This window comes from Medicago truncatula, chromosome 1, assembly GCF_003473485.1.
Source record: "Medicago truncatula cultivar Jemalong A17 chromosome 1, MtrunA17r5.0-ANR, whole genome shotgun sequence".
Taxonomy (NCBI): Eukaryota; Viridiplantae; Streptophyta; class Magnoliopsida; order Fabales; family Fabaceae; genus Medicago; species Medicago truncatula.
In genome coordinates, this window is record NC_053042.1 from 9,138,374 (window position 1) to 9,165,672 (window position 27,299).

The 27,299-nt window shown below is 38.9% G+C and overlaps 2 protein-coding genes across 2 annotated transcripts; one reads left to right on the top strand and one right to left on the bottom strand.

The window, feature by feature from the left end:
- Positions 1 to 462: 462 nt before the first annotated feature.
- On the bottom strand, positions 463 to 2,851 carry LOC25482284 (rust resistance kinase Lr10). Its single transcript, XM_013610834.3, has 2 exons — positions 1,817 to 2,851; positions 463 to 1,713 (listed from the first exon to the last, which is right to left on the bottom strand). The coding sequence occupies exons 1-2, from the start codon at positions 2,565 to 2,567 to the stop codon at positions 620 to 622; spliced, it is 1,845 nt and encodes a 614-aa protein (XP_013466288.1). The 5' UTR covers positions 2,568 to 2,851; the 3' UTR covers positions 463 to 619.
- A 363-nt stretch (positions 2,852 to 3,214) lies between these two features.
- Positions 3,215 to 27,253, top strand: LOC25482285 (uncharacterized). Its single transcript, XM_039829978.1, has 3 exons — positions 3,215 to 4,118; positions 4,640 to 4,672; positions 27,180 to 27,253. The coding sequence occupies exons 1-3, from the start codon at positions 3,293 to 3,295 to the stop codon at positions 27,251 to 27,253; spliced, it is 933 nt and encodes a 310-aa protein (XP_039685912.1). The 5' UTR covers positions 3,215 to 3,292.
- Positions 27,254 to 27,299: the final 46 nt, after the last annotated feature.

Consider the following 27,299-nt stretch of genomic DNA (forward strand, 5'->3'; position numbering starts at 1 on the left):
AGAAAATTAGTTTGTCGAAAATTGGATAGACGCACCAATATCTTCCTAGTAGCTCGAGTAGTATTTTGTGAGAAGAAAATACCAGTATTTTCTTGACATAATTGCCTTAGAGGTTTTGTGACACAATTCATTTGCATTTATCTATCCTCTCGAAACAAGTATAGAGCTCATCAGAAAACATCAAGTGAGACACCAATGGCCCAAAACAAAACACTCTAACAGGGGCTTACGTGTTCCCAAACCCCACCTTATTTTATATATTATATTTTACATAGTGCCATGAACCTCCTTCCAAAGCAGTAACTGTATATTCCAAAAGGTACGTATCATTATTTTTATCATCAACATTATCAAAACAAAACATTTAGTACATAGTGAATTTAGTCTATTTTATGTTGAAACAAGAAAAGAAAGACAAGATCATAAAAGAGAGTAATGGAATAAACATGTAGAGAGAAAATATGCAACATAACTCTTTTTTAAAATACATCAAAATATTTTTAAAACAACATTGCAGCATACTAAAATCAATTCAAAATACTAATTCTACTTTTTTTACAAATGAAATGTTTAATTTTTACCCAGTAATGGACAAAAATCAAATGAATCTAAACTGATCTCATTCTTGAATCGCTTCCATTTTGAGAGGCCGTCTAGGCAAAGAACCTTCACTACTGGTAATGGAATTGGTGGAATGAAATGGATTAGGCGGAAATGTTAATTGGCTGTCATCTTCTGTTTCCAACATTTGTATGACGGTTTTAATGGAAGGACGATTCATTGGCTGCCACTGAATACACCAAAGTCCGACAATTGCAAGTTTCCTTGCAATTTTAGCATTGCCAACTTCATCTTCAACATTTATATGTATGTCTCCTTCCAATAAGTTATGAATCCATTCCGGGTATAAAACATGCAAATCTTCTGCAGATGACGAATCTACATTCTTTCTTCCTCCAACCATTTCTAGCAACAACATTCCATAACTGTATATATCAGACTTAAGAGAAACATTTCCAAAATTTCGAGACACTACTTCGGGTGCCATATATCCCAAGGTTCCCCTAGCAGCTGTCATGGACACTATACTAAGATTCTTGGCACATAATTTGGCGAGCCCAAAGTCAGAAATTTTTGGAGTGAAGGAATCATCTAACAAAACATTGCGAGGGTTGATGTCAAAGTGAATAATTGGATGGCTACAGCCCTCATGAAGATACTCGATTGCTTTTGCTATACCAGTACTAATTTGTTGTAGCTTCTCCCACCCCATGAAATAATCCTTGTTATCCGGTGGAAATATGAAGCTTTGCAGAGAACCTTTCGAAAAAAAATTGTATACTAGAGCGCAGTGAACTCCTTCTGCGCAAAAGCCAAGCAAACGAACCACATTGATATGGTGAATTTTGCCCATAATTTCCACTTCAGTGATGAACTCTTTCCCTTCTCCTTGTGTATTGTTGAGAATCTTCACAGCCACTAGAATCTCACTAGAGAGTTTTCCTTTAAATACCGATCCGTGAGCTCCTTCTCCTAGCTTTTCCTTAAATCCACTCGTGATCCTTTTTATATCAGAGTATGAAAATCTGGCAGGCTTTTGGGCTCTATAATCCTCTAAAAACTTATCAATTCTAACTTGATCTTCTTCTTTTTCTCTGAAATGCAGATAAATCTTAATAAATACAATGGTGCCCATTCCCAATATAATTGAACCTGCATTAATTAACACATTAACAGTTACATTTTCCTCCCAGTATAAACAAATAAAATAATAAAGAAGACGCAAATAGTACTTTGAAATATAATAAAGACTCACCTATAGCCGAAAAAATAAGAGCTTTTGGAGGCTGAAATTTTTTATGTTTTTGGTTGCAATAAAAACATTCAATGCCAGGTTTGGTGGTGTTGTTCATCCATTTGCATTTCATGCCTTTTGACTCGCACTTTGCACAACTTTGTTTGGGCCAACTCAATCTGAGAAAATTATACCTCAGGTCTGATCCCATCATAGACGCGTTGACGTCGAACATCTTAGTACAAGATAGAAGGTCCAAATCAACGATATCTTCGTCCGAATCAGCAACATAAATTGGACAAGTGATCATATCTTGTGACTCTTGGGATGTCTGATATTGGTTTCTCAAGTGTTGTTTCCTAACTGAAAAGCAGTTGAAGAAGAAGATTTTGATATCCAGTTCAGAATCAAACCGGTAAGGTCGAAATGATGAATTGTTGAGTATCAAAAACTTTTTTGGAAGGCAATTGTCTGGGTCTGATATTGACATCGAGTGTGATTCGTAGTCAATATCAGAGACATGGAATTTGATTGGACCTGAAGAGGTAGAGAGAACTATCATGGTTTTCTTATTTTCAGTACAATATAGGCAGAACTCTTTAGGATAAACACATTGATCTTGTGATGATTCCTTAACGATTTGGAAGGGAAATTTAATAAGAGGTTGGTTAGGTCCACAATATGATTCTCTGCACTGGTCATGAGCATTGCCACTTTTGATAAGCAAGATCATAAGAAGTTGCATGATCAAAGTAGTATGTGTTTCTGCCATTAAAAAAAATGCAAAATTTTAATAGGAAAAACAATATGCTATTAAGAGAGTGTGATTAGGAAGAACAAACTCTGTGCTCTTTTTTCAAAATATGCTATGCTTTTTGATAGGAAAAAAAATATTTAGTCCTCGAGATCGGAACGTGTGAAAATAAATAAAAATATGAAAATTGACCATATGTCGACATTGTTCACCATATGAATAATGCAAATACGAACAATAGTAATTGATAAAGGCAGAAAACTCCAGAGTTGCTAAAGGGCTGCATGTGTATACACTGATAAAGTTTAAAATAACATAGTGGCAGGCATAATCTATGTGTGTGGATCAATAAGCAATGATCATAAGTCAAAAAATGACGACCACCATGCTTGGTATTCCTTTCATACCAAGCATATATATATTTTATTGAATCATCTTAAACCAAGTGTGCACAGATGAACATATATTTTATTCCACAATACCTTTTGGAAAAAACATGTGTGGACAGATCAAGCATGTAATTTTTTTACTAAGTTACAATAACTTGTTATTTCAAAATATTTAATTAATACTCCCTTGAAATAAACATTTATTAATTAATAGTGAATAGTATTATGTACTCTCTTTGCAGCTAAATATAGGACTTCCATAATAATATAGGAAGGACATCCCAAATATGAACATCGAAGTCCAAAGTTTTTGACCTTTAACCTATTTCAATCAAAAAACCCAACTTGGTTACTATGTTGTTGATGAGAGTGATATTGGTACTGTTGTTACCGTTTATGCTTCTACTCCAACAAGGTAACAGCAGCACTACAACAAATGCTTGTCCACCTTCTTCTTGTGGCAAAATTTCCAACATAAGTTACCCATTTCGATTACAAGATGACCCCAAACACTGCGGAGAAAGCAGGTACGAACTATCTTGTGAAAATAATGTGGCAACTTTATATTTGTATTCGGGAAAATATTATGTGCAATCCATCAACTACAACAATTTCACAATCCGAGTTGCTGATCCTGGAGTCATAGAATATAATTTCAATTTACTTCCACATTATTCATTGTCTCGATCTAATTTCTGTGATACCTATAATAACGACGAAAATTGTACGGATCCATACCATGCCGGTTACAGGGGCCAACTCTACAGTTCTGAAAACAAGCTTTTCGAGCACATTGTTTACCTTAACTGTAGCCATCCAGTACGTAACAATCCTAAATATGTGAATACTTCTTCCTGTCTCACTCAGGAGTCCAAATCAAAAGGCTATTATATTTATGCTATAGCTGGTCATATAACTGCTGAAGATTTACAAGTTGGTTGTCATGTGAAATTTATTACTCCCACTTCTTTGAAGGGTTTGCAAGGAAATCAAGTAATATCATATGATGAAATACAAAAGGCATTAGTGTATGGATTTGAGATTTCATGGTTGCGTCTTCCTTGTCAGAATTATTGTGAAAAGTCCGAGCTCTGTTACTTCGACACTACCACACAGAAACTTGGATGCAATGTGCACTATTGCTTCACTCTTATGGGATTTTCAGAGAGTAATAATTGTGGTAAAGATCCACCATTTGAACTTTTTTTATCTCTTCGTTACAAATTTTTAGTATTCTCTGTAAATTTTGACTACTCATCAACCTTCATTTAATCTCTATTGTTAGACCTAACTCAACCTTTTCAAAATTAATTTCCAAACGATGACATGCCCCGTGTATTCATTTTTACATCATTTATAATCAAAAGCTTTTCGACAAAAAAAAAATTATAAAGAAAAATAGTTGTATGATCACAACTATAAATAAATCCTAGTTAGGCACACACATACTAGATGACTTTATTTCATTATATCTCTTTCCTCCTCGCTTTTTTTTTCATCTATCTGTATGCTCAAATGATGTTTATTTTGCTATCACGTTAAGACTTCTCAATATTGTAATTATTGTTTAAATATGGAGTATGATGATGGCTCTTCTTTGATTATTTATGAACAATGTCATGTGAAACTCATAAATACGATCAAAAACGAATACTTATTATATTATAAAATGATAAATTTTTCCGTTCTTTGGTAATGCAGGGAAATGGTCTCGGATTGTTTTATCAGCTAAAGGTAAGAGTTTGATCCCCTTAATTTAGCTATCTTCTTCTAATAATATATAGTTTATCGTTCATTAATTCAATTATTTAGGTAGTAAAATATGAATGTTGTTGTCCTCGTGAGTTTAACTTAATTGACATTGCATAATATATGTAGGGGTCGGAATTCGATCCCCAGACACTACACTTCTCCATATTTATAATGTGTGAACTTCATGCCACTAGGCTAGCTACTTGACAAAAAAAAAATATATAAATGTTGTTCTACTTAGTAAGAATTTAATTCGAGTAAAAAATATAGTAAGAAACCCTAGGTTCGAATATAGTTGGGCATGCAACATCGTTAAAACTTTTAAAAGAGAGTTTTAAGCCCATTCGAATTCCACAAAGTTCAATTTAACTATGAATTGTTGCTTTTCGTAAGTATGTAACCAAAGTAATAAGTGATCTAGCATAAATTAAAACTATTCCTTATTTTGTTTAATATATTTTTAAGGATACATATTTATTATTTTTTATGAAAAATAAATTATGACCTAGTTTACTAAATTATCTCTAATGTAACCAAAAAAAAAATTATCCTCTAATGATAAAAAGATAAATTATAACAATTGGAAAAATAGAAAATAATAAATACATAGGAAAATTGTCCCATGGGTATAGCTCAGTTGACAGGGACATACATTGTTATATGCAGGGTTGAAAAAAGTGAATTCTAACCAGTAAACTACTTAACCAAAAAAAATAGTTAAAAGGAAAATTTATACTTTGATGATTCAACATTTATATCAATAGATATTTCTTATTATTTTTTGAAAGAATTTGAATTATATGAGAAGAGATCACTTCCATCTTAATCGAAGGTCATAAATTCGAATTCAACGCTGAGAATATCTTAGTCGGAGGTCATAAATTTGAATTCAACCTTGAGAATGTAACAATATTAAATCTGATAAGAGAAAAATTAGTTTCTGCAGTTGCATGTAAAGTATATTTTTTATTTATTTTTTGAATCGGCTAAATATTAATAACGCCTACCCCGCAAAACGAATGGAAAGGATGGAGCAACGAAAAACAAAAGGGCTCTGTATATAGACGGAACACCCAAACCCACAACAAAGCCGAAGCTACAAACCTAAACAGAAACCCCAAACAAAAGTGACAGTAGCAAATTATGAGCCTGTAATCCGGTTCTAACACCACCGAATTACAAAGCCATAGCTAAAACTAGCCACTACCAATCCCCTAAACCAAACTGATACAGAGGCACACATACCCCACGACCTCAAAACACCTTGGATACCTGCCAACAAACGCCATACAACATGCAGTACCTGCTGAAAAACAAACTGCAGCGCAGCAAAACAGCAGCTGAAGCAATAAAAACAGCCGATCCCCTTAGCCCCACAACTTATGATCGGATTCAGCAACTAAATAACAGCAGCTATGCAACCGAACAGCAAACCACCAACCAGGCAACCCACTAACACCAAGGTCACCTTCACTACGCACCTAGAAAAAACCTCGGATTCCAACACCATTCATAATAAAAACAAGTCGGAATCTTAAGCCTAGAGAGAACCCATCTCCATGAAAACATCTTTACCTTATCCACTATATCGTCTGTTGAGCTTCCCAAAGAGTAGCTTGCCAAACCATGCACATCCCCCTTCGAGTACTCTTTTACACCACACTTCTCCATTTCAACAGAGCCAATGAGAGAACAAGTTGTGCGGCATAATAAACTCCACCTCAAACCATTGTATAACTTGAACATCACAATGCACAAACAAATGGTTTGTTGATTCTACCTCCAAATCACAAAGCACACAACTCAAATTATCATTAGGAGGAAGCACATTCCTATGAGCAAGATTCGAACGGGTTGGAATTCGATTAAACGGAAGGTAAGCACATTCCTATGAAAGGTAAAAAATGGGAATGATATTAGGAGGAAACACATTAGGAGGAAGCACATTCCTATGAAAGGTAAAAAATGGGAATGACATTCAAAACCGAGTTTGAAAGCACGATTCTACCACCAAAGCTAACAAATCTTTTTTTTTTTTTGAAGAGGCCCAAAGCTAACTAATCTATTCCCCCAAGAGTTCAATCTTTTGGTCATAAGCTCCAAAAGAGAGTCCCAAGTAGTAATACTTATATGGTTAGCGCCAACCGGAAGACCCAAATATTTAAACGGAAGGTTACTCTCCCTACAACCCAAGAAGTTGCAAGCCATATCCATAAAATCTCTAGGAACATTTATCCCAATCAAACAACTCTTCGAAAAGTTCACTTTTAACCTCGACACCATCTCGAACCCTTGTAACAACGCCTTCAAAGTCCAAAGATTTTGAACTGTCACCTTGCCCACCAAAGAGTATCATCTGTATATTGTAGGTGTCATCTGAAGGGATTTAAAGAGGGGTTTTTCAAAATTTTATAATCCTCTTAGCGGAACAAATCTCATTGAAACGGGTCTTGATTAAAGAATTAATCACAAATCAAATTACGATTCATGTGTTTACCTCTTGAAGAGCAGAATCTTTGTAGAAGAATTATTTCTGATCACGAGCAAAGCAAAGCAGCGTTGCCTCTACTCATTCCACATGAACAGAACGTCTCCTATGATCGGTGCTAGCCAATTCCAACGGAGATTCAAAGAGAACGAGGTTTAGAGAGCGGCGGCTAGGGTTTCACAACTTTTGTGAATTAGGTTAAGCACTCACAAAAAGTTAGTAATGCTTCAACACAAGGGTTCTATTTATAGAATCGTTTGTGTGGTCAGCAAGACAACACTTAAATACAGCATACCTTACGGTGGATCGCGTTTCTCTATTTTTCATAAATTAAATAATAAAGTCATATTTAATTATTTAATTACTAATAAGTCTCACTTATTATTTTATAAATAAGTCTTACTTATTTATTTCTCTCATCTATCTGTCCTTTGTGTGTGACCATATAGGTTCCTGTAACGTTGACAATAATATTAAATCACATATTTAATATTATAAACAATGAGCGGTATCTAGCAACACATCACTGCTACCCAAGTGACGAGAATGTCATGTGATCTGACGAAACATTTCCGTGATAATGATCATGTTTATAATTATCCTTTTGCCCTTATGTCTATATTGAACACAAGGCATAGACCGGACGGTGTCATCCTTGTCTAGTTTCATATTGGGCTCGTAGACATTTTTCTTGTTATGTAGGAGGGAAAAATTTCATCTAGGTCACTTATGTCCCTCAGCATGATTCATGGAGTACCAATTAACCAACTTTAGTCATCCTGTTATGGACAACGTTTGAATGGTGACAAAGCACTCGACTCCAACATCTAGGGTACATAGTGGTTTCAGGTCGAAGGGTGGAATACACCACTATCACTATGAGAATATCTTATGACACTTTTCATAACTTTTACTATGTAGTATTCTCATGGCGGGTCAATCCAATATAAATATTACTCCTAATATTTATATCTATGTGAAGACTTGATAACTCTTTATCCATGATCTGTGAGATGTGATCATCAGTCTACCCACATAATAGTCTCTATGTTTTAATGATATTCCACTTCCCAATAAAGCTTGACTACGGATACTTTAAGAATAGTTTCCTTATGTTTAACGGGATCTCACAATTAAGTTATACTCAATGTTCCATTAAACAGACTAACTATTCTAGGGACTTTATTATTTTGAAATAAAACAAAATCAATAAAAAAATGCCCTATTATTTATATATTCATAATATATATTTATGTCAATATCATGATACAAAGCTAAACCCAATCAATATAGATTGGCTATTAGGGCTTACTCCAACATCATCCGCATGTAAAGTATATTTGATTCGCACAATAATATATATTTCGTATTCGTAAAAAATATTTACACTTATATAGAAAATACACACTAAAATATTGGTACCCAATATACTAAAAAGGTATTAGAGACATTACTTAATAACATTCCTGTTATACCCTGTTTTTGGACCTAAAAATACTGGGCCCAATTTCATTTCAAGCTTTGTCAATTATCAAATTTCAACTGCACAGTTCAATTTGTCTCTGCCTCGCAGTATTTTCAATCACAATTTTACCTATGTTTTTCTTGCATAAAACCTTTCAAAATGTCTTTACTTGTCTTGTAAGTCATTCAAAAGTGTCTCTGAATCATTACATTGCTTTTTCTACAGTTTATTTCAAAATTTGCAAAAAGTCATGCAGAAGGGTATTTTGGTCATTTCCTGCAGTGGGACCCATTTTCATCCTTGTGACTGTCTCTGAGTCTTTTCAAATTCATTTTTAACTTTTCATCAGTAAACCTTGTTAAATTCATTTCAAACTTGCGTCTGAGTCAGTGTTAAGTCAATTTCAATCTGTTTAGGTCAATTTTAGCCCTAGGGGCATTTTGGTCATTTCACACGAAATTTTGGCATAGAGAGGTTACTTTGAAGTACCTCATTTAGGTCATTGGTTCGTTTTAGTCCGTTTTGTCAATTTTATTTTTGTTTCGCTTTACGTTTGGTCAATTTACGTTTTTTATTCAATTTTATTTTTAATTGCATTTTGGTCCCTCAATTGAGGTCCCAAAATTGCATTTCGGTCCAGTTTCTTTTCCAATTTACATTTCAGTTTTTTATTTATTGCAGTTTAGTCCTCAAGTTCTTATTTTTTGCAAAAAGGTCCAAATTTCTTTTTCTTTCAAAACCGTGCCATTTTTTTTCCAAGTCCAGATGTCAGCTTCCTATTGGTTCCAATGCACACATGGCAGCTTATAAAAGGGAAACAGTGTCAGCTTTTTTTCACCAGATCCATTCATCACACGCCACTTCACCAAAAACAGATCAAAACTTTCTCTCTCTTTTCTGTTAGATCAAAACAGAATCAACACAAAAAGCTTCAAAGATTCATCAATGGCAGAAACCCTAACCACCTCAATTCACCATTGATTTCCACCGAATCAACACAAAAACACCAAATTCAACAGAATTCAACAAAGTTTCTTTGATTACTTATTGATTCTCAGAGATTCAATACGGAATCACCATCACAGAACCAATTTCCTCGCAATTCAAAGTGCGAGTTCATCACTGAAACGCGACGAACTCAAGCACTGATCACGAGGAAGCAGTGAAGAGAAAGAAGAAGGAAAGAAGCAGAATCTGCAGAATCTGGATCGGTGAAGCAGACGAAGAATCACTGATTTATTTTCAGTGTTAAAGCCAAGAATCAACAACACAGAAAGCACAGAATCAAGTTTCCCAGAGAAACTCAACAGAATATCCATCACAAACATCAGGTAAAACTCAGAACCTTGTTTTTAAAATAAAATCATAGTTAAACCTGAAAAATCACGCAAGCATATCAAAAATTTTTCCAGAATCACAAACCGTAACCGTAAGCACGTAAATCTCGCTTTTCTCTTTTCAAAAAGCATCAACGCAAGTGAATCGTTACAGATCAAGAAGGATAAAAGAGGATTTGATCCAAGAAAGTTTCAAAGAAAAAAAGAGTTTCAAAACCGTGACATAAAATCTCAGATCTACAACGATTCAGACCTTGCATGCAAAATCTAACGCCATATTCTTGTTTAGGACAAAAAAGGATGTCTTAATCTGTAAAAAATTTTGAAAACGGTGGAATTTCTCGCCTCCGGTGCGGCGGCGCCGCCCTGTTGGGCCGGCAAGCCACCACACCGGAGCAGTAAAGCTCACCGGAGAAGACAACCGGAGGAGAGGAGAGAGGTGAGAGCTTCTCTCACTAGGTTTAGGGTTAGAGAGAGAGAGGAGAAGGAAAAATGGACTGGACCGGTCCTGTAATCCTTTTATAAGCAGCTGAACCGGACCGGTCCAGCTCTGGTTCGTTCCCTTTAATCTAGACCGTTGGATCTAGGGTTCCATCTCCTGGATCAATCCAACGGTCCCTGCGCTTTCCTGTGTTTTGACTTTGGGCTTTGGGTTTGGGCTTAGGTTTCCATACGTTTTTTTGCTTTTTTTTGCTACTTGCACCATACTTGCCTACTGTTTGCACCCTCTGTTCATGTTAATTTTTATCAATAAATTCCAAGAAATTTACTATATCATTTTACTATTTTTCTTAATAATTTTCAGTGGTATTTTACTTGGAAAAGGTGATAAAAATTTTAGTGTTGTTTTGTCAAGGGTTTTTACTATTTTAAGTCATTTCTCTCGCATTTCTACCCGTTACTTCATGTGCATAATGTTCGTGTTCGTCATGTTTGATTTGTATACTATTCCATGTGAATTTTGCTACTGTTTGCTATGCATATGTCACTGTTTTGATGTGTTGAGTTTTATTCTTGCATCATGCGCATTATTCATCACATGTTTCCGGCTTATTTTCATCGTCACTTTACCGTCTTATGCCATACTTTCTTCTATCGCTTTATGCCATATTCTTTTTTATCATTTTCTACTAACATTTCCTTTCGTGTTGATCACTTCATAGCACTTCATTATCTTCACTATTGTCTCCATTAGTTTAGTTTTTTTCTACAAATTGTAATTCATTCGGTGATGTAATATTTTACCATTGGTTTGTAGCTTGGTAAAGAGGCCATAGAATGTATTTAGGCAATGTTGTAATATGGACTATGGACACTATGACGCACCGACACACACACACTCACCTTAGATGTATGCATAGGATTGTATGGTTAGATAAGCGCTTAGGTTTCAAACACTTAGAGAAAATCCATCTTTTTTCAAAAAAAACAATTGAACTTCACTTCAAAAAAAATTTCATAATAAGTATGAAGTCAACACTTCATTTTTTTCCTTTCTTTTTTTCTTAAGAAAAATTCAATTCATCTTAACCATTTAGACTTTCTTTCTAATCACTAATCAAACCTCACTTTTTTGCTAAATCTAATGCTCATGAAGCCTCCCAATCTCCTTCTTCAAAACTTTTTTTTCAAAATTTAAAATCAAACAATTAAAACAAAAAAACAAGTTTTTTAGCAAGAACTACGCCGGTTTTGATCCCTTAAAAGGGTACGTAGGCAATGAGTCAAAATTCATCCAAGCCGAAATAAAAATCAAAATTCTACTTCTTCTCACCCCCATTCTTCACTAATCATACCTTCTTTTTTACAAATAAGCAATAAAACTAAAGCGTAGAAATAAACTTAGGAGAACGGTTCTTATGGAATACCATAATCGCTCCGGGTGCCTAACACCTTCCCGTAGCGAAAACGACCCCCGAACTTAGAATCTAAGGGTTTTTTCTCAATTTTTCCCTTCCCAAGAAAAAAGAGAGATATCAACGGTCGAAAGGTTCAAGTCCAATTAATGGCTTGGCACCCCAAAACCATGATAACAGAAATGGCGACTTCACTGGGGAAATTTTTTAGCGGGTCACGCCTAGTTTTCCTTAGTTTATACTTACGCTTTGTTTTATTACTTACATATGAATACTTGTTTATTTTCATTTGACGTGTGGGGTGAGAATATCAAAAGTCCTATACCCGGGCTAAGTGAACTTATGTTTAGGAAGAGATATAATCGACAATTCGATCCGGGGGTTGCCTCGTGTATTGGATTATGCGATCAATCTCACATAGCTGAGGCATTTTGAAGGTGATATTGTCGGCGTGTGTTGTCATGCTTAGGCACTTCACTTTCAATTGTTCGACGAAGCTATGAACCGTAGTTACCAAACCCATCCTAGCCTTCTTAGGACGTAGTGCGGTGGCTAAATTGAGTGTTGTCTCAAACTTTAGTCGTCACGCGATACTACACTCAAACTAGACCTTCTCACAAATAATCATGGAACGGGTGTCGTCCTGTACTACCATGATATATGTGAGAGAGGTTGCAGTTTGGGAACTGTGTTAGAACCTTGGTTACTACTATCCAAAGCCTTAGTTCACCGGACGCCGTGTCCATCTGTTACTTTGAATCTCAACCCACCCTGTTCTTTGTAACTAAACAAAACAATCATGCATACATGCATTCATGCATAAACATTTTTCATGCATTCATCGAAAGGTTTAAACAAATGAGAATTTTTGTAAATAATCACAGGTATGAAGAAGACTAAGTGCTACAAGTTCAAGGAAGTGGATTTGGTTAGTTTGAGAGAGTTGGCACTCAAGGTCAAGAGTCAAACAGGGTTCCGACTCCGATATGGGGGATTGCTTACTTTGCTCCGAACCGATGTGGAAGAGAAGCTAGTGCACACTCTAGTGCAGTTTTATGATCCGAGCTTCCGTTGCTTCACTTTCCCGGACTTCCAGTTGGTTCCTACTCTCGAGGCTTACTCCAATCTAGTGGGTTTACCTATAGCCGAGAAGACACCTTTCACCGGTCCCGGGGCTTCTCTTACTCCTCTGGTTATTGCTAAGGATCTCTACCTCAAGACTTCCGACGTCTCCAACCATCTTATTACCAAATCTCACATCCGGGGGTTCACTTCGAAGTATCTTCTTGATCAGGCTAATCTCGGTACTACTCGTCAGGATACACTCGAGGCTATTCTTGCTTTACTTATCTACGGGCTCATTCTCTTCCCGAACCTCGACGACTTCGTAGACATGAATGCTATCGAGATCTTTCATTCCAAGAACCCGGTTCCTACTTTGCTAGCAGATACCTATCACGCCATTCATGACAGGACTCTCAAGGGCCGTGGGTATATTCTTTGCTGCACATCTCTTTTGTATAGGTGGTTTATTTCGCACCTTCCGAGTTCCTTCCATGACAACTCGGAGAACTGGTCCTACTCGCAGCGGATTATGGCCCTTACTCCTAATGAGGTCGTCTGGCTCACTCCGGCCGCTCAGGTGAAGGAAATCATTATGGGTTGTGGAGATTTTCTCAATGTACCTCTTCTTGGTACCCGTGGAGGAATCAACTACAACCCCGAGCTCGCTATGAGACAGTTTGGTTTCCCTATGAAGTCGAAGCCCATCAATCTTGCTACATCTCTAGAGTTCTTCTTCTACACGAATGCTCCTACCGGACAAAGGAAAGCTTTCGTGGATGCTTGGTCCAAGGTTCGAAGGAAAAGTGTGAGGCATCTAGGTGTGAGATCCGGTATTGCTCATGAGGCCTATACTCAGTGGGTGATAGATCGAGCTGAGGAGATTGGTATGCCTTATCCAGCTATGAGATACGTGTCTTCGTCTACTCCATCTATGCCTCTACCTCTACTTCCCGCGACTCAGGATATGTATCAGGAGCATCTAGCTATGGAGAGTCGTGAGAAGCAAGTGTGGAAAGCTCGGTACAATCAAGCCGAGAATCTAATCATGACTTTGGATGGTAGAGATGAGCAGAAGACTCATGAGAATCTGATGTTGAAGAAAGAACTAGCTAAGGTCCGGAAGGAATTGGAAGAGAAAGACGAGCTGTTTATGAGGGATTCCAAGAGAGCTCGAGGACGACGAGATTTCTTTGATAGATACTGTGATTCAGATTCCGAGTCCGATGATCTTCCGACTACTTCCTATGCTTGAGAGCTTTATTTGTTTACCTTGTTGAAAATGTTGTGTAATTTTGATTATTTGCAAGATTTCTAATTTGTTTTAAAATCCTTCGATGAAAAAAAAATAAGTCTTTTGCATTCGCATTTGCATATCATGCATCATATGCATCATGCATTGGTCACAAAGGCTTCCAAGTGCTCACTATCTCCTGGTTCCTCTGCCGCAGTGTGAAAAGTGGCTCGTGCTCAGAGAGTTTACGAACCAGATAGAATTGATCGAACCAGAGAATACAGAAGGAAGAAAAGGGCTATGGAAGAAGAGAACGCTCAGCTTCGCACCGAGTTAGCCTCTCTAAAGGAGGAATTGGCTAAAGCTAATGACGTCATGACTGCTCTACTAGCTGCTCAAGAGCAATCAGCTACAGCTATCCCTACAACCACAGCTGCACCAGTAACTACAAGCGTGCTCCCTACCACTTCTGCAGACAACCGCTTTACTATGCCAGTGGGGTTTCCGTATGGGCTTCCACCGTTCTTCACTCCCGTTGCTACAGCAAGCACCTCGGGCACTGCTAACAATGTTCTGATCCCTGCAACAAATGCCGCCTCCATCATTGCTACTTTGCCACAAACAACAGCAGCTGTCACTGAGCCTCTGGTACACACTCTGCCTCAAGGTATTAACATCAACACACAGCACAGAAGCATCCCCGTAACCAAGACTATGGAAGAGATGATGGAGGAACTTGCTAAAGAACTCCGTCACGAAATCCAGGCCAACCGAGGGAATGCAGACTCTGTCAAAACTCAAGACCTTTGCTTAGTGTCAAAAGTGGATGTTCCTAAAAAGTTCAAGATTCCGGACTTCGACCGGTACAACGGGCTAACTTGTCCTCAAAATCACATCATCAAATACGTCCGGAAGATGGGCAATTACAAAGACAATGATTCCCTTATGATCCACTGTTTTCAGGATAGTCTGATGGAAGATGCCGCAGAGTGGTATACCAGTTTGAGTAAGAATGACATCCATACCTTTGATGAGTTAGCCACCGCTTTCAAGAGCCATTATGGGTTTAACACTCGACTGAGGCCAAATAGGGAGTTTCTCAGGTCCCTATCTCAGAAGAAGGAGGAAAGTTTCCGTGAATATGCGCAAAGGTGGAGAGGGGCGGCTGCCCGTATCACTCCTGCTTTAGATGAAGAAGAAATGACCCAGACATTCTTAAAGACCTTGAAGAAAGATTATGTTGAGAGGATGATCATCGCTGCCCCGAACAACTTTTCGGAGATGGTCACTATGGGAACCCGTCTTGAGGAAGCCGTCAGGGATGGAATCATTGTGTTTGAGAAGGCTGAATCTTCTACGAGCGCATCGAAGAGGTATGGTAATGGACACCACAAGAAGAAAGAAACGGAAGTGGGAATGGTATCAGCTGGAGCCGGTCAATCCATGGCTACCGTTGCTCCTATCAATGCAGCCCAAATGCCTCCGTCATACCCATATATGCCGTATTCTCAGCATCCTTTCTTTCCGCCATTTTATCATCAGTACCCTCTGCCATCGGGTCAACCTCAAGTGCCCGTCAATGCAATTGCTCAACAGATGAAACAACAGATGCCGGTTCAACAACAACAACAAAATCAGCAAGCTAGGCCTACTTTCCCTCCGATACCGATGTTATATGCTGAGTTGCTTCCAACTTTACTCCAGAGAGGGCATTGTACAACTAGACAGGGCAAGCCTCCACCTGATCCGTTGCCTTCAAGGTTCAGGTCTGATCTCAAATGTGATTTTCATCAAGGTGCCCTAGGTCATGATGTCGAGGGGTGTTATGCTCTGAAGTATATCGTGAAGAAGCTCATCGATCAAGGGAAGCTGACTTTTGAGAATAATGTTCCACATGTCCTCGACAATCCGCTACCAAATCATGCCGCTGTGAATATGATCGAAGTGTGTGAGGAAGCTCCTAGACTTGATGTCCGCAACGTCGCAACTCCTCTGGTGCCTCTGCACATCAAGCTGTGCAAAGCTTCCCTGTTCAGCCATGAGCATGCCAAGTGTCTAGGACGCCTCCGTGATCCTTTGGGTTGCCATGCTGTTCAAGACGACATCCAAAGCTTGATGGATGATAATCTTCTGACTGTCAGTGATGTTTGCGTGGTCGTGCCAGTTTTTCACGATCCGCCTGTCAAGAGTGTACCTTTGAAGAAGAATGCTGAGCCTTTGGTGATAAGGTTGCCAGGACCAATTCCTTATGTTTCGGACAAGGCAGTGCCATACAAGTACAATGCTACTATGATAGAAAATGGAGTAGAGGTGCCTCTAGCCTCCTTTGCCACAGTAAGCAATATTGCCGAAGGGACTTCTGCAGCGCTAAGAAGCGGGAAGGTTCGTCCGCCGTTATTTCAGAAGAAGGTAGCTACACCGACCATTCCGCCAGTTGAAGAAGCAACTCCAACCGTTGTTTCACCCATTGCTACAGATGTGAACCAGTCAGGCAAATCTATAGAGGATTCAAATTTAGATGAGATTCTGAGGATAATAAAGAGGAGCGACTACAAGATCGTTGATCAGTTGCTGCAGACTCCTTCGAAGATATCTGTCTTGTCATTACTCTTGAGCTCTGAGGCTCACAGGAATACCTTGTTGAAAGTGCTGGAGCAGGCATATGTTGACCACGAAGTTACGGTAGATCGGTTTGGTGGCATAGTGGGAAATATTACTGCTTGTAACAACCTCTGGTTCAGTGAAGAAGAGTTGCCGGAAGCGGGAAAGAGTCACAATCTGGCTTTGCACATCTCGGTAAATTGTAAATCAGACATGATATCAAATGTGTTGGTGGATACCGGTTCCTCCCTCAATGTAATGCCCAAGACAACTCTAGATCAGTTGAGCTACCGTGGGACCCCGTTGAGGAGAAGTACTTTCTTGGTCAAAGCTTTTGATGGATCTCGAAAGAATGTGCTGGGAGAGATAGACTTGCCGTTAATCATTGGCCCTGAGAATTTCTTGGTTACTTTCCAAGTGATGGACATTAATGCATCCTACAGTTGCCTGCTGGGAAGACCGTGGATACACGATGCAGGTGCGGTTACTTCCACCTTACATCAGAAGTTGAAATTTGTGAAGAATGGAAAACTCGTTACAATCCATGGTGAAGAGGCATACCTAGTCAGCCAGCTGTCTTCCTTTTCTTGTATTGAAGCAGGGTCTGCTGAAGGGACTGCTTTCCAGGGTTTGACCATTGAAGGTGCAGAGCCTAAGAAAGCTGGGGCTGCTATGGCTTCATTGAAAGATGCTCAGAAGGTTATTCAGGACGGTCAGACTGCCGGCTGGGGCAAGGTGATACAGCTCTGTGAGAACAAGCGTAAAGAAGGTCTCGGGTTCTCCCCGTCATCAAGGGTTTCCTCGGGAGTCTTCCACAGTGCAGGGTTTGTTAATGCTATCTCTGAAGAAGCCACTGGATCTGGTCTCAGGCCTGTATTTGTTACACCAGGAGGCATTGCGACAGATTGGGATGCCATTGACATTCCTTCAATCATGCATGTTTCCGAGTAATGTGTCTTGTTGCTTTAATGTTTTGTTTTCAAAATAACAATCCTCTCGCTCTGCCCGAAGCGACAGTGATATTTTCTGTAAGGGCGTGTTTGTTTCGGCATTGCCGTTGATTAATAAAAATTGTCGTTTCTTTCACGACTGCTTTTTTAGTGCCTTTTTCTTGGAAACAATGGTAATGCCAGAAAAAACCAAAACGTCTGTATTTTCTTATTAATTTCAAAAATCTGCATGAAAAAAAAAAAACTCTTTCTAAAATCATCCAATCATTATATGCAGGTTGAACCATAACAAACCCGTTGAACACAGTAATCCTACGGTTCCTCCAAATTTTGAATTCCCTGTATATGAAGCCGAAGATGAGGAAGGTGATGACATACCATATGAGATTACTCGGTTACTTGAGCAAGAAAAGAAAGCCATTCAGCCTCACCAAGAAGAGATTGAGCTTGTCAACATAGGTACCGAGGAGAATAAGCAAGAAATCAAGATTGGTGCTACTCTAGAGGAAGGGGTTAAGCAGAAGATTATCCAACTCCTCCGGGAATATCCGGATATTTTTGCATGGTCCTATGAAGATATGCCAGGTCTAGACCCTATGATCGTGGAGCATCGGATCCCCACCAAGCCTGAATGTCCTCCCGTCAGGCAGAAATTGAGAAGGACTCATCCTGATATGGCTCTCAAGATTAAGAGCGAAGTTCAGAAGCAAATTGATGCGGGTTTCCTCATGACAGTTGAGTATCCTGAATGGGTTGCCAATATTGTGCCTGTGCCAAAGAAGGATGGTAAAGTCCGGATGTGTGTTGACTTCAGAGACTTGAACAAAGCCAGTCCAAAAGACAACTTTCCATTACCTCATATTGATGTGCTTGTTGATAATACTGCTCAATCTAAGGTGTTCTCCTTCATGGACGGTTTTTCTGGTTATAATCAGATCAAAATGTCTCCTGAAGATAGAGAAAAGACATCTTTTATCACTCCATGGGGGACCTTCTGCTACAAAGTGATGCCATTCGGCCTAATCAATGCTGGTGCTACTTATCAAAGGGGAATGACCACTCTGTTTCATGACATGATTCACAAAGAAGTTGAGGTATATGTGGATGACATGATTGTGAAGTCAGCAGATGAGGAGCAGCATGTTGAATATTTAACAAAGATGTTTGAAAGGTTGAGAAAATACAAGCTGCGATTGAATCCCAACAAATGTACATTCGGTGTCAGGTCTGGAAAGTTATTAGGCTTCGTTGTCAGCCAAAAGGGCATTGAAGTCGATCCTGATAAAGTCCGGGCCATCCGAGAAATGCCAGCTCCCCAAACAGAGAAGCAAGTCAGAGGTTTCCTCGGGCGTTTGAATTACATCTCCCGATTCATATCTCATATGACCGCAACCTGCGGGCCTATCTTCAAACTGCTTAGAAAGAACCAGCCTATTGTATGGAATGATGAATGCCAAGAAGCTTTTGATAGCATCAAGAGTTATCTGCTGGAACCACCTATCCTCGTCCCACCCGTGGAAGGAAGGCCTTTGATTATGTATTTGGCAGTATTTGATGAATCCATGGGATGTGTACTGGGTCAACAAGATGAGACTGGAAAGAAAGAGCATGCTATCTACTATCTAAGCAAGAAGTTCACCGACTGTGAAACTCGGTATACAATGCTTGAGAAGACTTGTTGTGCTCTAGCTTGGGCTGCCAAACGCCTGCGTCATTACTTGGTGAATCATACAACTTGGTTGATATCCAGAATGGATCCGATAAAGTATATCTTCGAGAAAGCTGCCGTCACTGGAAAGATTGCACGCTGGCAGATGCTTTTGTCTGAATATGATATTGTGTTCAAAACTCAAAAGGCAATCAAAGGTAGCATTCTTGCCGATCATCTTGCCTACCAACCTCTTGATGATTATCAACCAATTGAATTCGATTTCCCCGATGAAGAGATCATGTATTTGAAATCCAAAGACTGCGACGAACCGTTGATTAATGAAGGTCCAGATCCCAATAGCAAGTGGGGTTTAGTCTTTGATGGTGCTGTCAATGCTTATGGTAAAGGAATCGGGGCAGTCATTGTATCCCCGCAGGGGCATCACATTCCTTTTACCGCCCGAATTTTGTTCGAATGTACCAACAATATGGCTGAATATGAAGCATGTATCTTCGGGATCGAGGAAGCAATTGACATGAGAATCAAACACCTCGACATCTATGGAGATTCTGCGCTCGTCATCAATCAGATAAAGGGTGAATGGGAGACCCACCATGCTAAGTTGATCCCTTATCGTGATTATGCGAGACGTTTGCTGACATATTTTACAAAGGTTGAGCTGCACCATATTCCTCGTGATGAGAACCAAATGGCTGATGCTCTTGCTACTCTATCTTCCATGTTTCGAGTGAACCATTGGAATGATGTGCCAGTAATTAAAGTGCAACGCCTTGAAAGACCTTCACATGTATTTGCTATTGGGGAGGTGATCGATCAGGCTGGCGAAAATATGGTTGACTATAAACCCTGGTACTATGACATCAAGCAGTTCTTGCTAAGCCGCGAATATCCGCCGGGTGCTTCCAAACAAGATAAGAAGACCCTGAGAAGATTGGCCGGTAGATTCCTGTTAGACGGAGATATTCTGTATAAGAGGAACTATGACATGGTATTATTAAGATGTGTTGATGAACACGAAGCAGAGCAGTTAATGCATGATGTACATGACGGTACCTTCGGGACCCATGCTACAGGGCATACTATGTCAAGAAAGTTGCTACGGGCAGGTTATTACTGGATGGCTATGGAGCATGATTGCTACCAGTACGCCAGAAAATGCCACAAATGTCAAATCTATGCTGATAAGATTCATGTGCCTCCGCACACTCTCAATGTTATGTCATCTCCATGGCCGTTCTCAATGTGGGGCATCGACATGATCGGAAGGATTGAACCAAAGGCTTCGAATGGTCATCGTTTCATCTTAGTGGCAATTGACTACTTCACCAAGTGGGTTGAAGCAGCATCTTATACCAATGTGACCAAGCAAGTGGTAGCTAAGTTCATCAAGAATAACATCATCTGTCGATATGGTGTTCCCAGCAAGATTATTACTGACAATGGTACCAACCTGAATAACAATGTGGTGCAAGCTCTTTGTGAAGAATTCAAAATTGAGCATCATAACTCTTCTCCCTATAGACCTCAGATGAATGGTGCAGTTGAGGCCGCTAACAAGAATATCAAGAGAATTGTCCAGAAGATGGTAACCACTTACAAGGACTGGCATGAGATGTTACCATATGCTCTGCATGGCTACCGTACTACTGTGCGCAGTTCAACCGGGGCAACCCCTTTCTCTCTTGTATATGGTATGGAAGCAGTTCTTCCTTTGGAAGTGGAGATCCCATCTCTCCGTGTGATCATGGAAGCAAAGTTATCTGAGGCTGAATGGTGCCAGAGCCGGTATGATCAGTTGAATTTGATTGAGGAAAAACGTATGGATGCCATGGCTCGTGGACAGTCATATCAAGCAAGAATGAAGACTGCTTTTGACAAGAAAGTCCATCCTCGAGAATTCAAGGTAGGGGAACTTGTATTGAAAAGGAGGATAAGCCAGCAACCCGACCCAAGGGGCAAGTGGACGCCTAACTATGAAGGTCCTTATGTTGTCAAGAAGGCCTTCTCCGGTGGTGCTTTAATCCTTACACACATGGATGGTGTAGAACTTCCAAATCCAGTGAATGCTGATATAGTCAAGAAATACTTTGCCTAGAGATATGAAAAGAACAGCGTGGTAGGTCGAAAACCCGAAAGGGCGGCCTAGGCAAAAATGTGCTTCCCGGTGGATCGAAAACCCGAAAGGGCGGTCCAGGCAAAAATAAGGGACAAAAAAAATATATATGAAAAGCTCGCTGAGATTGTACGCAACTCAGGCAAGAATGAGCGTCTCGATGAGCCGAAAACCCGGAAGGGCGGTTCATGCAAAAATGAGATTGAAACAAAAGGCAAGTAACTATATCTGGCTAACCACCGTCCCCCTTGGGGCATCTGCAGCTGTCAATGACCATCTTCATCTGAAGCTTCTGTACTTGTGAATTCAAAGTTTTTGGGAAATGTAATGATTGCTGTGTTCAATGTACCACCAACCAATAAAATTACCATTTTCCAAGCTTTGTGAATCCGTGGAGTCATGCCTTCGGCTGACCACCACTCTTATACATCAATTTGAGTTTGTGCTTTTGTTTGAGATTCTATTTTCTTCTACTTTCAAAGCTATATACAAAACATTTTCTTTCTATTTTGATAATGACAATGCTTGAAACAAACATTTTTTGAAAATTGAAAACTTTTTGTCTATTTTGAAAAGCAAACCTGAGCAACAGGGTATATTCAAACGAAACATGCATGAATGAGAGTATGTTGATGTCTATTTCAATATGTGTTACAAGCAAGTTCTCCTTCAGGATAGTCTGTGGTCAATGGCAAGAATGAAAAAACAGAATGAAAATGCATGAAAATAAATGAGCTCGCTAAGTTGAAAACCCGGAAGGGCGGCTTAGGCAAAAATGAGCACCCCGCTGGATTGACAACCCGAAAGGGCAGTTCAGGCAAAAATGGGGCATTGAAAAGAATTTATTTCCCCGGTGGATCGAAAACCCGAAAGGGCGATCCAGGCAAAAATGGGATGCAAAAAAATGATGATGATTGAAAATTGAAAAAAATAACATACAAAAAGCATTGACCACAGATGCGATGTCCACAACATGCCCAGCACAACGGCGTTATTCCCAGTAGAGTCTTCCGAGATTCTATCCCCAGCAAGTTGCATACCTACCTGCCCTCAGCCATGGTTCCGATACGTCTCCCAACGACGTCATCTCCAAAGAGGATTTCCAAGAATGTGTAACATAGCACGAGCCACTACGTGCCCAATACTCTGATGTCTTGTCTTCCCCGTGAATTCGTGCCTACAAACTGCCAACAGTCATGCATTACAAGCATTCATACATGCATAATCATGCATATTACGTGCCCATGCATTTAATGAAACTGTTATATCATCCATGCATATCGCATTTCCAATGTCAACATCAGTCTCAATTCAATACTCATGTCAGGTTCTCTGTCAAAACCTTGTGAGCCAATAATATCGGTCAATTTCTACCTTTCAATTCAAATCGACGTCAAGTCAATCTCAATTTATGTTTTGTCAAACAAACCAATCCCCAGTGAATATGTTTCTGTTTGGTCAAGTGGCTAGTTCAAGCCCAAGAACAGCTTGTACCTATCAATTTGCTTATGTTATCGGTCGAGTGCCCAGCTCAATCCAAGAGCAGTTTGTACCTGTCAATATGTTTCCGTTTGGTCAAGTGCCCAGCTCAATCCAAGAGCAGCTTGTACCTATCTATCTGTTTGTCTCCGGTGGAGTAACCAGTTCGCATCCAAGAACAAGCTCGCACCTGTCTATTTGCCTTGCTTTCAGTCGAGTAACCAGTTCGAATCCTTAAGAACAACTCGTACTTGCCAATTTTCTCTTTTTCCCAGTCGGGTCACCAGTTCGAATCCATAAGAACAACTCGCACTTTCCAATGTCCCCAAGTGAGTTACCAGTTCGAATCCATAAGAACAACTCATGTTTGTCCAGTAACCTCTATCCCCTGTGAAGTGACCAGTTCGAATCCATAAGAACAACTCGCAGTTGTCTGTTTGTTTCATTCCCGGTCAAGTGGCTAGTTCGAATCCAAGAACAGCTTGTACCTGTCCAACTTGTTTCTAGTTTCCCGTTGCTCTGCTATTCACTATCTTTGTCAATGTCTACCAATCCCGCAATGGATACGACGTATTTTGTTAATTCCAATCCCCATGGGGTCTTGCATTCATAATCCAAATGATGCATGGCATGCATATTATTTGAAAATGGGTAGGCGTATTTTTACGTCCAAACACAGTGCAAATGCTAATATTTAAGTGTCTTCGTCCTGTCAAGCCAAAGACTCCGTCTCTTGACTCTCCAGACAAAGAAACTTAAATAGGGGCAGCTGTTATACCCTGTTTTTGGACCTAAAAATACTGGGCCCAATTTCATTTCAAGCTTTGTCAATTATCAAATTTCAACTGCACAGTTCAATTTGTCTCTGCCTCGCAGTATTTTCAATCACAATTTTACCTATGTTTTTCTTGCATAAAACCTTTCAAAATGTCTTTACTTGTCTTGTAAGTCATTCAAAAGTGTCTCTGAATCATTACATTGCTTTTTCTACAGTTTATTTCAAAATTTGCAAAAAGTCATGCAGAAGGGTATTTTGGTCATTTCCTGCAGTGGGACCCATTTTCATCCTTGTGACTGTCTCTGAGTCTTTTCAAATTCATTTTTAACTTTTCATCAGTAAACCTTGTTAAATTCATTTCAAACTTGCGTCTGAGTCAGTGTTAAGTCAATTTCAATCTGTTTAGGTCAATTTTAGCCCTAGGGGCATTTTGGTCATTTCACACGAAATTTTGGCATAGAGAGGTTACTTTGAAGTACCTCATTTAGGTCATTGGTTCGTTTTAGTCCGTTTTGTCAATTTTATTTTTGTTTCGCTTTACGTTTGGTCAATTTACGTTTTTTATTCAATTTTATTTTTAATTGCATTTTGGTCCCTCAATTGAGGTCCCAAAATTGCATTTCGGTCCAGTTTCTTTTCCAATTTACATTTCAGTTTTTTATTTATTGCAGTTTAGTCCTCAAGTTCTTATTTTTTGCAAAAAGGTCCAAATTTCTTTTTCTTTCAAAACCGTGCCATTTTTTTTCCAAGTCCAGATGTCAGCTTCCTATTGGTTCCAATGCACACATGGCAGCTTATAAAAGGGAAACAGTGTCAGCTTTTTTTCACCAGATCCATTCATCACACGCCACTTCACCAAAAACAGATCAAAACTTTCTCTCTCTTTTCTGTTAGATCAAAACAGAATCAACACAAAAAGCTTCAAAGATTCATCAATGGCAGAAACCCTAACCACCTCAATTCACCATTGATTTCCACCGAATCAACACAAAAACACCAAATTCAACAGAATTCAACAAAGTTTCTTTGATTACTTATTGATTCTCAGAGATTCAATACGGAATCACCATCACAGAACCAATTTCCTCGCAATTCAAAGTGCGAGTTCATCACTGAAACGCGACGAACTCAAGCACTGATCACGAGGAAGCAGTGAAGAGAAAGAAGAAGGAAAGAAGCAGAATCTGCAGAATCTGGATCGGTGAAGCAGACGAAGAATCACTGATTTATTTTCAGTGTTAAAGCCAAGAATCAACAACACAGAAAGCACAGAATCAAGTTTCCCAGAGAAACTCAACAGAATATCCATCACAAACATCAGGTAAAACTCAGAACCTTGTTTTTAAAATAAAATCATAGTTAAACCTGAAAAATCACGCAAGCATATCAAAAAATTTTCCAGAATCACAAACCGTAACCGTAACCGTAAGCACGTAAATCTCGCTTTTCTCTTTTCAAAAAGCATCAACGCAAGTGAATCGTTACAGATCAAGAAGGATAAAAGAGGATTTGATCCAAGAAAGTTTCAAAGAAAAAAAGAGTTTCAAAACCGTGACATAAAATCTCAGATCTACAACGATTCAGACCTTGCATGCAAAATCTAACGCCATATTCTTGTTTAGGACAAAAAAGGATGTCTTAATCTGTAAAAAAATTTGAAAACGGTGGAATTTCTCGCCTCCGGTGCGGCGGCGCCGCCCTGTTGGGCCGGCAAGCCACCACACCGGAGCAGTAAAGCTCACCGGAGAAGACAACCGGAGGAGAGGAGAGAGGTGAGAGCTTCTCTCACTAGGTTTAGGGTTAGAGAGAGAGAGGAGAAGGAAAAATGGACTGGACCGGTCCTGTAATCCTTTTATAAGCAGCTGAACCGGACCGGTCCAGCTCTGGTTCGTTCCCTTTAATCTAGACCGTTGGATCTAGGGTTCCATCTCCTGGATCAATCCAACGGTCCCTGCGCTTTCCTGTGTTTTGACTTTGGGCTTTGGGTTTGGGCTTAGGTTTCCATACGTTTTTTTGCTTTTTTTTGCTACTTGCACCATACTTGCCTACTGTTTGCACCCTCTGTTCATGTTAATTTTTATCAATAAATTCCAAGAAATTTACTATATCATTTTACTATTTTTCTTAATAATTTTCAGTGGTATTTTACTTGGAAAAGGTGATAAAAATTTTAGTGTTGTTTTGTCAAGGGTTTTTACTATTTTAAGTCATTTCTCTCGCATTTCTACCCGTTACTTCATGTGCATAATGTTCGTGTTCGTCATGTTTGATTTGTATACTATTCCATGTGAATTTTGCTACTGTTTGCTATGCATATGTCACTGTTTTGATGTGTTGAGTTTTATTCTTGCATCATGCGCATTATTCATCACATGTTTCCGGCTTATTTTCATCGTCACTTTACCGTCTTATGCCATACTTTCTTCTATCGCTTTATGCCATATTCTTTTTTATCATTTTCTACTAACATTTCCTTTCGTGTTGATCACTTCATAGCACTTCATTATCTTCACTATTGTCTCCATTAGTTTAGTTTTTTTCTACAAATTGTAATTCATTCGGTGATGTAATATTTTACCATTGGTTTGTAGCTTGGCAAAGAGGCCATAGAATGTATTTAGGCAATGTTGTAATATGGACTATGGACACTATGACGCACCGACACACACACACTCACCTTAGATGTATGCATAGGATTGTATGGTTAGATAAGCGCTTAGGTTTCAAACACTTAGAGAAAATCCATCTTTTTTCAAAAAAAACAATTGAACTTCACTTCAAAAAAAATTTCATAATAAGTATGAAGTCAACACTTCATTTTTTTCCTTTCTTTTTTTCTTAAGAAAAATTCAATTCATCTTAACCATTTAGACTTTCTTTCTAATCACTAATCAAACCTCACTTTTTTGCTAAATCTAATGCTCATGAAGCCTCCCAATCTCCTTCTTCAAAACTTTTTTTTCAAAATTTAAAATCAAACAATTAAAACAAAAAAACAAGTTTTTTAGCAAGAACTACGCCGGTTTTGATCCCTTAAAAGGGTACGTAGGCAATGAGTCAAAATTCATCCAAGCCGAAATAAAAATCAAAATTCTACTTCTTCTCACCCCCATTCTTCACTAATCATACCTTCTTTTTTACAAATAAGCAATAAAACTAAAGCGTAGAAATAAACTTAGGAGAACGGTTCTTATGGAATACCATAATCGCTCCGGGTGCCTAACACCTTCCCGTAGCGAAAACGACCCCCGAACTTAGAATCTAAGGGTTTTTTCTCAATTTTTCCCTTCCCAAGAAAAAAGAGAGATATCAACGGTCGAAAGGTTCAAGTCCAATTAATGGCTTGGCACCCCAAAACCATGATAACAATTCCTATTTAAATTACAATTGATTTTAATGATTAAGTCATTCTATTATCACCAACTTATTCATATAAGTCAATTTTTGTTTGCAGATATCATCAAAGTTTTCTGGAATGGGCTTAAGCAAAAAGAGAAACAATTTTACAGGGGTGGTGAGTTTCTTTAACTTCATAATAAATACTAAACATTCATATAATTTAAATTTTGTCTTT

Bases quoted from the DNA above. Each gene is read 5' to 3' on its own strand.
- LOC25482285 (XM_039829978.1), top strand. From the start codon at position 3,293: ATGTTGTTGATGAGAGTGATATTGGTACTGTTGTTACCGTTTATGCTT. The intron at 4,119-4,639 runs GTAAAGATCCAC...TTGGTAATGCAG, and splicing joins TTCAGAGAGTAATAATTGTG to GGAAATGGTCTCGGATTGTT. The intron at 4,673-27,179 runs GTAAGAGTTTGA...TTTTGTTTGCAG, and splicing joins GATTGTTTTATCAGCTAAAG to ATATCATCAAAGTTTTCTGG.
- LOC25482284 (XM_013610834.3), bottom strand. From the start codon at position 2,567: ATGGCAGAAACACATACTACTTTGATCATGCAACTTCTTATGATCTTG. The intron at 1,714-1,816 runs GTGAGTCTTTAT...TAATTAATGCAG, and splicing joins TCTTATTTTTTCGGCTATAG to GTTCAATTATATTGGGAATG.